The sequence below is a fragment of the Salvelinus namaycush genome, chromosome 18 (genome assembly GCF_016432855.1).
Source record: "Salvelinus namaycush isolate Seneca chromosome 18, SaNama_1.0, whole genome shotgun sequence".
Taxonomy (NCBI): domain Eukaryota; kingdom Metazoa; phylum Chordata; class Actinopteri; order Salmoniformes; family Salmonidae; genus Salvelinus; species Salvelinus namaycush.
The window spans coordinates 38,390,625-38,404,087 of record NC_052324.1 but is presented as its reverse complement, the minus strand read 5'-3'; the positions used below and the strand labels follow the sequence as shown (position 1 = coordinate 38,404,087).

General features: G+C 42.5%; 1 protein-coding gene across 4 annotated transcripts; it reads right to left on the bottom strand.

The window, feature by feature from the left end:
• Window positions 1–202: 202 nt before the first annotated feature.
• On the bottom strand, window positions 203–11,962 carry LOC120063423 (sin3 histone deacetylase corepressor complex component SDS3-like). 4 transcript variants are annotated; one of them, XR_005478496.1, is made up of 13 exons: window positions 11,757–11,962; window positions 10,918–10,998; window positions 8,961–9,030; window positions 8,754–8,809; window positions 6,882–6,953; window positions 6,476–6,495; window positions 6,171–6,327; window positions 4,182–4,277; window positions 3,849–3,935; window positions 3,505–3,610; window positions 1,806–1,890; window positions 1,329–1,468; window positions 921–1,033 (listed from the first exon to the last, which is right to left on the bottom strand). XR_005478496.1 is itself a non-coding variant. In XM_039013791.1 (12 exons), the coding sequence occupies exons 1-12, from the start codon at window positions 11,794–11,796 to the stop codon at window positions 935–937; spliced, it is 969 nt and encodes a 322-aa protein (XP_038869719.1). In that variant the 5' UTR covers window positions 11,797–11,959; the 3' UTR covers window positions 203–934. The 4 variants fall into 4 exon arrangements, 3 of the variants coding, with proteins under 3 accessions (XP_038869719.1, XP_038869721.1, XP_038869720.1); XM_039013791.1 differs by lacking the exon at window positions 1,329–1,468 and having other exon boundaries at window positions 203–1,033; window positions 11,757–11,959; XM_039013793.1 differs by lacking the exons at window positions 1,329–1,468; window positions 8,754–8,809 and having other exon boundaries at window positions 203–1,033; window positions 11,757–11,958.
• Between the last annotated feature and the right edge of the window lie 1,501 nt (window positions 11,963–13,463).

The window sequence follows — 13,463 nt, the reverse complement described above, 5'->3', positions numbered from 1 at the left end:
AAAAACATTGTATATCGCGCCTGGCAAGGGGAGACAAATGTGCAGGGCCAAATGATCAAGTGTGACCTTGGTAGAGAGGTAGGTGAGAGGGTAGCCACGTGGAAGGAGATTGGAGGTGGGGGGGACCCGCTGTCCACAAAGTAAGCAAAATGGTTAACGTTCATCTTCCTTCCATGTGCAAAAACAGTTCAGACACGTCAGATGTATTCAACATTTCGGTTTAACTGAACTCTTTTAATGTCAATAAAACAGATACAAAATTAAAACCTTAAAAAGTCTATCCAATATATTCTGAAAAAAATATAAAATTGTTAATTGACCAGAAGCAGAAAGAAACAATACCAGACAACGTCAAGATGAAGAAAAGATATGACATATGATTTATGCTGAGTGGCACAGCTGACTGAAACTGTTTACAGAACCATGTTAGGTATATAAAGGAAGACCAATCAAAACACCGACCTTCAGACCTTTGGAAGCATTGGATGGCGTAAGCAAAATGGAAATCATGTCACTAAGCCTATGACAAGGCATAGTGTAGCTATGACAACATTTGCTATACCAAGGCTATCCAGTCTTTGCACGTCTACTCAACTGCCTAAAGGGCTATTTGAGCCAAAAGTTGCAAGGAGAAAGGCTTCCACGTGTGCTTGGTGATGGCTAAAAAGACACTGACAGAACGCATCCTTCTTCCCCTCCTGTGGTCCTGATTGATTGAAACACCAGGAAGTTATTGAGAAGACTTCCTCAAGCACACAGTAGGCATGATGAGGGAGGGAGCCGCATGATGGGGGGGTGGGGGGAGCCACATGAGGGGGTGGGGGGAGCCACATGATGAGGGGGTGGGGGGAGCCACATACTGCACGTACAAAATGAAAGGAACAAGAAGGAATGGATGGATGAAGAGAGAGTGGGAAGGGGCATGGTGTTGTTTCTACGCTGCCGACCGTCGTCGGATGATAAACGCTCCTCTTTGTAGCTGTCCCAGGTAGATCCTCATCTTGGTGCTGTCGCTGGTCTTCCTCACCCAGATCTGAGGGGAAACCCAACCAATAGGACTCATTATGGTCATTTACAAAAGAGCCTCTATATAAGAAAAGGCATGGTGCTCATCATATCAGGAGTTACAGAGCACATCAAAAGAGCATTCCACAATTTATATACTATATTAAACATATCAGGCCATTTTAGGAAAACTACCATTTTTTCCATCCTCTCATCCAGCTCGAAATGAAAACACATACAAGCTAAGATCTCAATCTTGTTTTATGCTAAGAGTCCCAAAAATTAGAACAGAGCATGGAAAAATGCCCCTTTTGCTTAGCCACCTGGTGTTGGAATTCCCTCCAAGCCAAAACTCCAGGACCTATTGTCCCTGGAGGAGGTCAAAGGACAAATAGATGAACAGGTTGTTGAGACATGTAGTTGTTCCTGGTTGTCACCCCATGTCAATTGTTTGCGTTGCCTTCTGTAAGGAAGCATATTGTTTTACTTCAGACGGTTTGCTGTTGTATGTATGCTGCTGTCTGTTGTCCGTTTTGTCATTTCATTTTTAGCCCGTCCCCACAGGAGGCCTTTTGCCAGGCCATCTTGTAAATAAGAATTTGTTCTTAATTTAATTGCCTGGTTAAGTTTATTATTATTATTTTTTTTATTACACCACCACCATACAATACTTACACTGCACTATGGACAGACTACTACGACCACCATAACTCTATACTAGCAAGTCATGCATCCCTCTAATATATAATGGATTTAAGTGGTACAAGCATAGAGCTGTGGAAATGAGAACTGAAACCCACCTCATTTGTTCCCACTGAGCTGATGACACAGCTGATCTTGGTGCTCTCCTTGGACTCCAGGTGGATGGCCTGGCTCTTATGATACCTGATGGGAACACCACAAGATTAAAAAAATGTTTAACTACAAATAGCACAAAACATTAGCAACACAAAACTTCCTCACACCCTGGAAAATTAATGCTTGGTGGTTTATGATAATTATCTTAAAATTGCAGTCTGTAGGAATTTCTAAGCACTGTCTTTTTGAAACCATGACCTAGAAAATATTACATGTAGCTCACTTAGTATAACAGGATCAATTATCTGGCATTGTGTGAGGGGTAAGAAGAGGAATTACTTCTATTTAACTAGGCAAGTCAGTTAAGAACAAATTCTCATTTACAATGACAGCCTACCGGGAAACAGTGGGTTAACTGCCTTGTTCAGGGGCAGAATGACAGATTTTTAATCTGTCAACCCGGGGATTCGATCTAGCAACCTTTCGGTTACTGGCCCAACGCTCTAACCACTAGGCTATCTGCCGCCCCAGGAATCAGTCCACTCAGATAAGGACTTCGAAACCTATAGGATAATATCCTCGAGCACACAATCCCTTAAAGGTTATAATAGATTATCTGACAATGCTGTAATGGAGAGAAACAAAATGGCCAAAAGCCAGGTAGTCTGATTGTGGCTGAGGAGAGAGTCCCTGAGGTAAGTGAAAAGGAGTGACAGCTGGAACAGACAGAATTAGTAAAAGGTTTATTTCTTTATTGAAAATATGTCCGCTTGCTTCAGCTGTCTTGCTTTCAAGCAAGCACATCAGGTGAAACATAATTACTGGGAGAAAGGAGAAGAATACATGTGGTTTCAACCATGGCTGTGGAGTCTTCACCATCCTCTCCCCTCAGCCTTTCTTAGCCTAGGTCTGGTGAGACTGTGGGAGCGAGACCGATAGCAGCGAACACTTCACTCAACTGAGATCCCCTCTCTCACTTCAGAATTGATCAAAGGCTACATGAAAGTCATGGAAAGCCATTTTTAATATCACAGAGGAGCACATTTCACATTTTCCACTCTTCAAAAGGAATTATTCATTGGTGCGTGATGTCCTATGCAGAGAGCTACTCTTTACCCAAAGGGCCTGAGAGGACAGATTATCCCATCCAAGCAAACACTGTCATTTCTGTCAGCCTGTGGAACTATCACCAAATGGCATACTGCTCTGTATGCCAAAACCCATGTTCCATCCTCATGATAGCGATGTAATGTAATTCCATGGTGACAGGTAGTATGAGCCTGCCTGGTTAACATTCCAGCCACCCATTGATTAATATGACCTATTGGCCAGAGGGAATGTTACTATAAACATACTACAAACATGATTACCATTTCTTGAATCTTGTTTTTGAAGTCTTAAAAAAACAGACATATCAGCAAAGCCAAGAATTCTTCAGTAAGTAGAGCATGAGGATTTACAAGGCTGTGGCGCCATCTAGTGGCTAATAAAAGTCAACAGCATCATGAATTAAAACACTCAGTATTATATTATAGGGAACCAGTTCAGTAGATCTTATATTTAGACCAATCCTATTAAAACAGCGATAAACCACAACAGCATACAATAAAAGTACAAAATACCCCCTTTTTGCTGTGTTTTTATTATTATTTTTAAATGGTCTAATCAACCAAATGAAAAAGATAGTCAGTGTGCATGTACCATCTCTTGTCGTAGTACAGCTTTCCCTCTTCAATGCGGGCCTCATAGCGCTGTGAGGGGGCCTCCATTGGAATGGTGGGCATTTGGTCTGGAGACGACGGAGACACTGGGGGAGAAAACATTGCGTGAGAAAAACAAAAGTAATTTCAATGTAAATAGTTAATTTACTAAAAACGCAGCCAGCCCGGGAGTTCTTGATGTTTAATGTATATAAAATGAACATGTTTTTGTAGTCTAAACAAAAATCCTGTATAATAACTTGATTCATCCTCATTTTGGCTTGATGGCATTTAGACTGAAACAAAACAATCCTAACAGTTGTAAAAAATGGACTGCTCACATACCTGGACGCTTAGGGGACTTCAGCTGCTTGTTCAGTATTCGCAGATCTTCCAGGATCTGGTCATCGGTTAGCAAATAGTTCAGCTGAGGTGTGGATTGTTAAGGACAACTCGTCTCAATCAAATCATAATTTGTGTGTGTATGTGTATATATATATATTTCTGTAAAGGGGTAAAAACTGTATCTGGTAAGTTTTAACCCTGTGAAAATGTGAAAAAATGTGAAATGTAACTAATCGGTCAAGACGAGATTCTTTGAATCTGGACAGTGCCTAACATGGATCAACACTGTTGTAGACAAGACAGCAGAGTGATTGGACTTCTAGTAAAGGATATCAGGTGCAGGTTTTCTCCGCTTGTCTGGAATGGGGACGGGATCGTTGGGCCGCCTCCTTAACTTCCGGGTCATGATGGGTTTCACCTCCATGGAATCTACACAGGGGTAATATGGAATGAGCTCGCTGCCATGCACCAGACACCGTAGCAATAGTATTACTAGTCCACCTGTCATAGCAAATCGACTTCAATGGGAATGCACATTCTAGTAATTATATGGGTGACACTCATGTGGGTATAACACAGAGAAAACTATATTGGTATATGTACACCGAGTATACAAAACTTGGGGCTCCCGAGTGGCGCAGTGGTCTAAGGCACTGCATCTCAGTGCTAGAGGTGTCACTACAGACAACCTGGTTTGAATCCAGGCTGTATCACAACAGGCCGTGATTGGGAGTCCCATAAGACGGTGCAAAATTGGCCGAGCATCGTCTGGGTTTGGCCGTCATTGTAAATAAGAATTTGATCTTAACGGACTTCCCTAGTTAAATAAAAAGGTAAAAAAGAACACCTGCTCTTTCCGAGAGACTAACCAGTTGAATCTTATGATCCCTTATTGAAGTCAACTGTTAAATCCACTTCAATCAGTGTAGATGAAGGGGAGGAGACAGGTTAAAGAAGGATGTTTAAGCCTTTGAGACATGGATTGTATGTGTGCCGTTCAGAGGGTGAATGGGCAGGACAAAAGATTTAAGTGTCTTTGAACAGGGTATGGTAGTAGGTGCCAGGCGCACCGGTTTGAGTATGTCAAGAACTGCAACACTGTTTTAACAAGAATGGTCCACCACCCAAAGGACATTCAGCCAACTTGACACAACTGTGGGAAGCATTGGAGTCAACATGGGCCAACTCCATATTATGGAGATTATCCCAATGTTTGGTATACTCAGTGTGTGTACACACAGTCAGTGATCCGATTCAACAGTGCAGTTTTCTAGTACCGGGTCAGACCCCTCTTTGCCTCCAGAACAACCTGGGCATGGAAATGTTGCTCAGTTGGTATCAAGAGACCTAACGTGTGCCAGGAAAACATTCTCCACACCATTACACTACCAGCCTCTATTGGCACCAGGCAGGATGGGGCCATGGACTCATGCTGCTTACGCCAAATCCTGACTCTGCCATCAGTATGCCAACAGGAACCAGGATTCGTCGGACCAGGCAATGTTTTTCCACTCCTCAATTGTCCAGTGTTGGTGATTGCATGCCCAGCTGATAGGAGTGGAACCGGTGTGGTCGTCTGCTGCAATAGCACATCTGTGACAAGGACCGATGAGTTGTGCTTACCGAGAAGCCATTCTGCGCCGTTATTTGCCCATTTGTGGCATGCCTGTTACATTGCACGATTCTTGCCGTTGTCCTTCGACCTGTCATCAACGAGCGGATTTTGTCCACAGGACTGCCGCTAACTGGATATTTTTTTGTTTGTCACACCATTCTCAGTAAAACCCGAGACACTGCCGTGTGTGAAAAGCCCAGGAGGCCATCTGTTTCTGAGATACTGGAACCAGCGCGACTAGCAACAACGAACAAACCCCCGTCAAAGTCTTAGGTCACTCGTTTTGCCAATTCTAACGTTCAATCAAACAGTAACTGAATGCCTGCTTTATATAGGCGCAAACTATGTGTAAGCTGGGTGGTGTACCTAATAAACTGGCCAATATGTGTATGTATATGACCTTACAGGTTATACTAACATTACTGCACTGAAACGGAGATATTCAATTGAATGATTAGCATGAAAATCTGCAAGTTAGAGAGCGAGAACAATGTATCTAAGACTTTTAACCCTTGTTAGTACAAAGGTTGTGAGATATAAGATGGGCTTAGAAACTCCATCTCCAAAACACTTCCACTGTATTGACCGAGGATAAAATAAGTTAGCCTTCTTCCTCAGCAAAAACCCACCAACACCCATCAGTCTTTTTTATCCCCTGCCTCAGAGTGAGATGAGAGGGAGGGAGACAGTCTCAGTGAATCTCCTACCGCCTGTCAGCTCCATTGTTAATTTCTCATTCTCTATCATCTTCTTCTTCTCCTCTAGCTCAGCAATTAAGTTTTCCTTCAGTTCCACCTTCTTATCGTCAAACTCTTTCACAGCCGCCTTCTTCTCTTTGATGTAGTTCCTCTCCACCTGTTCTGTCTGAGAGAGCGAGAGAAGGAACCAGAGAGAGAAGGAACCAGAGAGAGTGTCGAAAGGCCATAAAATACATTTAAAAAATGCAATAATTCACAGGTGAAGGATTCAGTTGAATTTCCATGTTAGGTAATAATATCAAAACTTCTCTTACCTCAAGTTGGAGAAAGAGATCTTTGAGAAAGAAACAGACAAATGACAAAGTTAACGCTCATGTTGACTGCATCGTCAGTTAATCCCTGGCTGTCAGATTGACTTTAAACACAAAACCTACCACCACAAAAAAAATATGTTTTTATTCATCACGTACACAGCAGGAATAAATGGTGCAGTAAAATGCTTACAAGCTGGCTCCCTCAAATGCAGCACACACTTTGGGTGTTCAAGTTCAAATGACACAGAATGAGGTCTCTCCAAGTGGCAACAACTTAACGGTGACTGAGTGCATCCCAAATGGCACCCTACGCCTTATGGGCCCTGGTCCAAAGTAGTGTACTATATAGGGAGCCATTTAGGGATGAGCACAGTGATACTATTCAACAACAGTGCCATTTTCTTACCAGCATTGCGGACTCTCTCCTTGTATTGTTGGTCCAGCTTCTTCATTCTCTTCTGGTACTCCTGAAGTGTTCCTGCATATACAGCATATACATTTGAAGTCAGAAGTTTACATAGACCTAGGCCAAATACATTTAAACTCAGTTTCATAATTCCTGACATTTAATCCAAGTAAGAATTCCCTGTTTTAGGTCAGTTTGGATCACCACTTTATTTTAAGAAAGTGAAATGTCAGAATAGAGAATTATTCCTTTCATCACATTCCCAGTGGGTCAGAAGTGTACATACTCAATTAGTATTTGGTAGCATTGCCATTAAATTCTTTAAACTTGGGTCAAACGTTTTAGGTAGCCTTCCACAAGCATCCCATAATAAGTTTGGTTATTTTGTCTCATTCCTCCTGACAGAGCTGGTGTAACTGAGTCAGGTTTGTAGGCCTCCTTGCTCGCACATGATTTTCAGTTCTGCCCACAAATTATCTATGATTGAGGTCAGGGCTTTGGGATGGCCACTCCAATACCTTGACCTTGTTGTCCTTAAGCCATTTTGCCTTGGGGTCATTGTCCTTTTTAAAGACCCATTTGTGACCAAGCTTTAAACTTCCTGACTGATGTCATGAGATGTTGCTTAAATATATCCACATAATTTTCCTACTTCATGATGCCATCTATTTTGTGAAGTGCACCAGTCCCTCCTACAGCAAAGCACCCCCACAACATGCTGCTGCCACCCCCGTGCTTCACAGTTCGGATAGTGTTCGTCAGCTTGCAAGCCTCACCCTTTTTCCTCCAAACATAACGATGGTGATTATGGCCAAACAGTTCTATTTTTGCTTCATCAGACCAGAGGACATTACTCCAAAAAGTAGTTGCAGTTGCAAACTGTTGTCTGGCTTTTTTAATGGCGGTTTTGGAGCAGTGACTCCTTCCTTGCTGAGCGGCCTTTCAGCTTGTGTCGATATAGGACTCGTTTTACTGTGGATATAGATACTTTGTAACTGTTTCCTCCAGCATCTTCACAAGGTCCTTTGCTGTTGTTCTGGGATCGATTTGCACTTCTCGCACCAAAGTACATTTATCTCTAGGAGAGATGTCTCCTTCCTGAGCGGTATGATGGCTGCGTGGTTCCATGGTTTTTACTTGCATACTATTGTTTGTACAGATTAACATGGTACCTTCAACTGTTTGGAAATTTCTCCCAAGGATGAACCAGACTTGTGGAGGTCTACAATTTTATTTCTGAGGTCTTGGCTGATTTCCCCATAATGTCAAGCAAAGAGGCACTGAGTTTGAAGGTATGCCTTGAAATACATCCACAGGTACACCTCCAATTGACTCAAATTATGTCAATTAGCCTATCAGAAGCTTCAAAAGCCATGACATTTTCTGGAATTTTCCAAGCTGTTTAAAGGTACAGTCAACTTAGTGTATGTAAACTTCTGACCCACTGGAATTGTGATACAGTGAATTATAAGTGAAAACATTTGTCTAAACAATTGTTGGAAAATAACTTGTCATGCACAAATTATATGTCCTAAACGACTTGCCAAAACTATAGTTTATTAACAAGACATTTGTGGAGTGGTTGAAAAACAAGTTTTAATGACTCCAACCTAAGTGTACGTAAACTTCCAACTTCAACTGTATGCCTAACTTCTTATCCAACCAATCTCTCAATGCAAAGAGCACCACCTCTGAGGCTCCATCATAAGTTGTGCAAAATGATAAAGGTCGGCTCAGCTCTACTTATGCACGCGGAGGAATTCATGACATTGATAATCACATTGATTGTGAATGCAAGGAGTATAATGAACGGATTATAGGATAGGCCTAATTCATAAACGCAGTGAGGATAATTAGAAACAGTGACACTACCCTCTTGGAGTTGCGTCAACTGCCTTTTCAATGATGCCAGCTTGTCTTGGTACATCCTGAAACCAAATAAAACATGATTATCACAACCAACTACTAAATCTGTAAATGTAGTCCTTCAAGATCAGGCTACATTTTTAACATCCCTTTTGATCCATGTCAACATATATTCTATCCAGTGTAACCGTGCAATTGGTGGACAACACTCACTGTTCTTTGATTTCCACATAGTCATCCTCATCATGTTTCGCCAGGTCAGTTTCACTGGCATCTTCTGTGTCTGAAAGAGGGAGAAAAAAAGGGGGGAAAAATGGCGGACGTCAGTAAGTAGGCTAACAGTTCACCAATATCATATGACATAGGGCCTATGCCAAGAAAACATTCAGAACAATTTGTTCAATAGCAAGTCAATGAAATTTCTAATTTTAGGAAAGCTGGAAACAGTAGTAGGATAGATGTAGTTACTCAGTCAAGTTACCTTTATTTGGATCCCCAATGAGTGCGTTACCAGCCATTTCCCTTTAGACTTATACAAAAATAAACTAACAAACAAGGTCGTCTGATAAATGCGAAATGTTATGTCGTAGGCTAAAGTAGCCACACGCAAGACGGCAAGATAGCCAACTAAGCGTTCAGCTAACAGGCTTGCTCATTTCTATCAAAAAGTTAGCAATTAAATGTTAGACATAATTGCACAGACCGGGCAGTGACTCCAGATGAGTAAACAGTCGTTTCTTATTTGATCAGCCAGCTAATTCTCAACAAAAGGGTTTACATTGAGTGCCTAACATTTGTCCCGTTGCTAACGCGTAGCAAATTGATGAAGCCAAATACGAGAGCGATTTGTCAAGCTAGCCAATTTAGCTATTAGCAACGGCTAATTCAAGACTTGGCAATTGAACTGGTTTTAAATTTTGTTAGCTAGATGCAATCTCTGCGTGGCCTGCATGAGAATACGTAGTTAGGTACCTATTTTAGATACCCGACTAGCTCGCTAGCTACTGAGTTTGCCAGCGCAAAGCCAAAGCAGGTTTGCCGGTGACCTGTCAGCTGTTGGTAGCTAACGTTAGCTAGCGGCGTAACGTTATCGCTTGCTAGCTAGTTACAACACCAGTGAATGGCCGACTTAGCATTGACAACACTAACACAACTCTCCATCAAATATAGTTAACATGAGTAAGGGTCATTGCTTAATCTGTAGCTATACCCAAAGTTAACAGCACAAATGCAACGTGACATTTGGAATTAGCCTGCATCTGCGCCCGACCGATTTTGGTGGGCCTTAAAACCTAACTAATTTAGCTATCCCAACCAACCACCTTCATCGGCATCTACGCACGTACCCAATGAAATGGCTGGCCTCAAAGTTAACTGGACATGTAAGGAGAGCTGAAATTACAAAATCAAATATAGTTTCTTATACTTCACACCAACAGTGGAAAGACGGTGTCAGAAAAGGCCAATCACTGAAATCATATTGGTGGTAAAGCAAATGATGAGTCTTTCTTGCCACCTGTCAACGATTACAAATGTTTTACTGAGATTGACTGCCTGCCTGTTACGAACTTAACTCCAGAATCGAGACTCCAAGTCCAATGCACGGTTACTAAGACCACTTGCTCTCTCTTCTATATATTACGTTAGCGCTGTCTGTCCACCACTTGACAACGTTTCGCTGTAGAAAAGTAAAGCCGGGCTTGACCGCTAAACATGAAAGTTGAAAAAGATATGAACTCCTCCCCCATCTACACTAACAGGTAGCTTGCTTGCCAGGGGCGTATTCATTACACCAAAACAAAAAGGGGCGGGACCTACCTGAATTTGCCCAATAGAAACTCTCGTTTTAACTGTTTGGACTCATGATTACACTCCAGCTAAATAACCCGTTAGCGAACAACTAGCTAGCGTCCGCGTCGTGGTGTACGATCCCCACGGATTATAGAAGCCTGTGTTGTTAATTCAACGATGGCTAGCTAGCGTTAGTTACCCAAGCTAGCGCAAACTTTACAGTTCAATGGGGATGGGTTCATTCTAAAAAATAAAATAAAAATGTGCAAAGGTCACACTAGTTTTAGGAGACTATTTGAGAAAACTAACGTTAACGTTTATTAGCAAATATCACAAGAGTTAGAGCTAGCTAACAAATGTGCTACATTGGCGAACCTACCTTCTTCCGAGTCTCTTCCCCTGAAGCTTCGATCATCGTCGTCGTCCACACTATCAAGTTCTTCTTCATCATTGTAATAATCTACCATCGGTGATAGTAAAGTAGAAGCCATTTGATGGCAAGTAAAAATGTAAACAAACGTTAGATAAACAATCGATTTGGAATTTGCAGTTCAGAACAAAACAGCGCCTACATCTGTTAAGACCCCATGATAAGTAAGATGGCCGTTATTGCGCCTGACCAAAATATTGAAAACAAAACTGTAGAGATTATTTTTAAGAGTAATTTTATCACATCTTTGTGTCATGCATATACCAATGTAACAGTATAAATTAAATAGCCTTTTTCCATGAAACAGGGTTAGTTACCAGTATCTTCGCTATATTTGAGTAGTCTAATTAGGCATTTCGAGGTCAGCCCTTGTGCAGAGCAAAAGATTTTCAGCGATTTGTATCAAATACATTTGCAATTAAATGCTATACAGAATTGCACATGCCGGACATCCATCCATTCACTCCATATTATTAAACCGTCGTTTCTTATTTGACCAGTCAGCTAATTCCCAACAGCAAAGGGTTTACATCGAGTGCCAACATTTGCCACATGTTGATTTGCTAGCCCCGATCTTTGCGATTTTGTTATGAATTGACCCTGTGCTGGGTCAATCATAACACAATGGCTATCGGGGTAAAGTGCGTGTCTTGAAAGTATTTACGTCCCTCACGTTCACATAACTGTTTAGACGCTAAAATATGAATATCCCTAAACCTGGGTATTCGAAATAGTTGCCGAGTAGGGTTGTTCGTTTTTTGCGGTCATCACACATACACGACATTTACCTTGACAAAACCATAGGGACCCCAAACACAGAATATCCATTATATTGAACAGATAATCTAGGTCTAGCAACAACAAAAAAAGGCACTAAAAACCTGCCCAAAGCGCGGAAAACAAGCCCATATTTTTTCCCACAGCAAGAGATGAGTTGCCATATTTATACTGTAATGAAACAGCAGGGAGCAGGTCTCGAACCCTCGACCTCCTAGCCCGAGGTCCGGCGCGCTATCGACTGTGCCGCAAAAGCATGCTCGAGCGGCAGAGTCGATTTCCGCGCTTATAAACACAGGGTCGTTACACTACTCCCTCCTTTCAAAGAGCGCGTCCTCGCGCTAGCTTGCGACTTTACGTCTTACAGGAACGCGCTCACCGGCCAAGCACATCCCACTTCTGACACCAATGTAATGAAACAGCAGGGAGCAGGTCTCGAACCCTCGACCTCCTAGCCCGAGGTCCGGCGCGCTATCGACTGTGCCGCAAAAGCATGCTCGAGCGGCAGAGTCGATTTCCGCGCTTATAAACACAGGGTCGTTACAATACTATAAACCATTTTCCATAACGTTAGAGCCAATTAATAAGGAATATCGTAGTAATTTGTAATGACGGTATAAACAAACTATTGCGAGCTGTCATAACGCAAAGGCTTTTCAATATGTCGCAAAATAAAATAATTTGCCTTTACACACTTTTCTATCAATGGGTGTCGATTTAACTCGTATGACTGCTATGATTAAGCAATAAGGCACAAAGTATGGTACAGTGCTTTCAGAAAGTATTCAGAACCCTTGACTTTTTCAATTTTTTTACGTTACAGCCTTATTCTAAAATGGTTTAAAAATCTACACGCAATACCCCATAATGACAAAGCAAAAACAGGTTGTCATTTTGGATTTAAAATAATTTGTTTTAATCTAAAACTGAAATATCATTTTTACATGAGTATTCAGACCCTTTACTCAGTACTTTGTTGAAGCACTCCAGAGTGCTGGCGCAGCGGTCTAAGACACTGCATCTCAGTGCAAGAGGTGTCACTACAGTCCCTGGTTTGAATCCAGGCTGTATCACATCTGGCCGTGATTGGGAGTCCCACAGGGCGGCGCACAATTGGCCCAATTGTCTGGGTTTGGCTGGGGTAGGCTGTCATTGTAAATAAGAATTTGTTCTTAACTGACTTGCCTAGTTAAATAAAGGTTATAATAAAAGAAAAGCACATTTGGCAGCAATTACAGCCTTGAGTCTTCTTGGTCCTCTTCTCCTTCTCCCGACGACGTTCGTTACAGAATCACCCACCAAAGGACCAAGCAGCGTGGGAAAATGGACGCCTGGACATGGGAGGAAATTTTGGACGGCAAGGGACCCTGGGCACAGCCGGGAGAGTATCGCCCTCCGAAAGAGGAGCTGGAGGCAGCTAGAGCGGAGCGGTGACACTACGAGGAATTGGCTCGAGGTAACGGGCACATGAGGCAGCCCCAGAATTTTTTTGGGGGGGACACACGGGGTGATTGGCGGACTCAGGTAGGAGACCTGAGCCAACTCCCCGTGCTTACCGTGGCGAGAGAGTGACTGGGCAGGCACCGTGTTATGCGGAGACATAGTTGTGCGCACGCATAGCCCGGTGCGCTACATCGCAGCTCCTCGAATCGGCCGGGCTAGAGTGGGCATCGAGCCAGGAGGGGTGATGCCGGCTCAGCGCATCTGGTCTCCAGTGC

Coding starts and splice junctions, on each gene's coding strand:
- LOC120063423 (XM_039013791.1), bottom strand. CDS start 11,796: ATGGATATTCTGTGTTTGGGGTCCCTATGGTTTTGTCAAG. Junction 10,999..11,756: donor GTCCCTATGGTTTTGTCAAG/GTAAATGTCGTG, acceptor CACCGATGGTAG/ATTATTACAATGATGAAGAA. Junction 3,611..3,848: donor GAAGTCCCCTAAGCGTCCAG/GTATGTGAGCAG, acceptor TTTCTCCCCCAG/TGTCTCCGTCGTCTCCAGAC.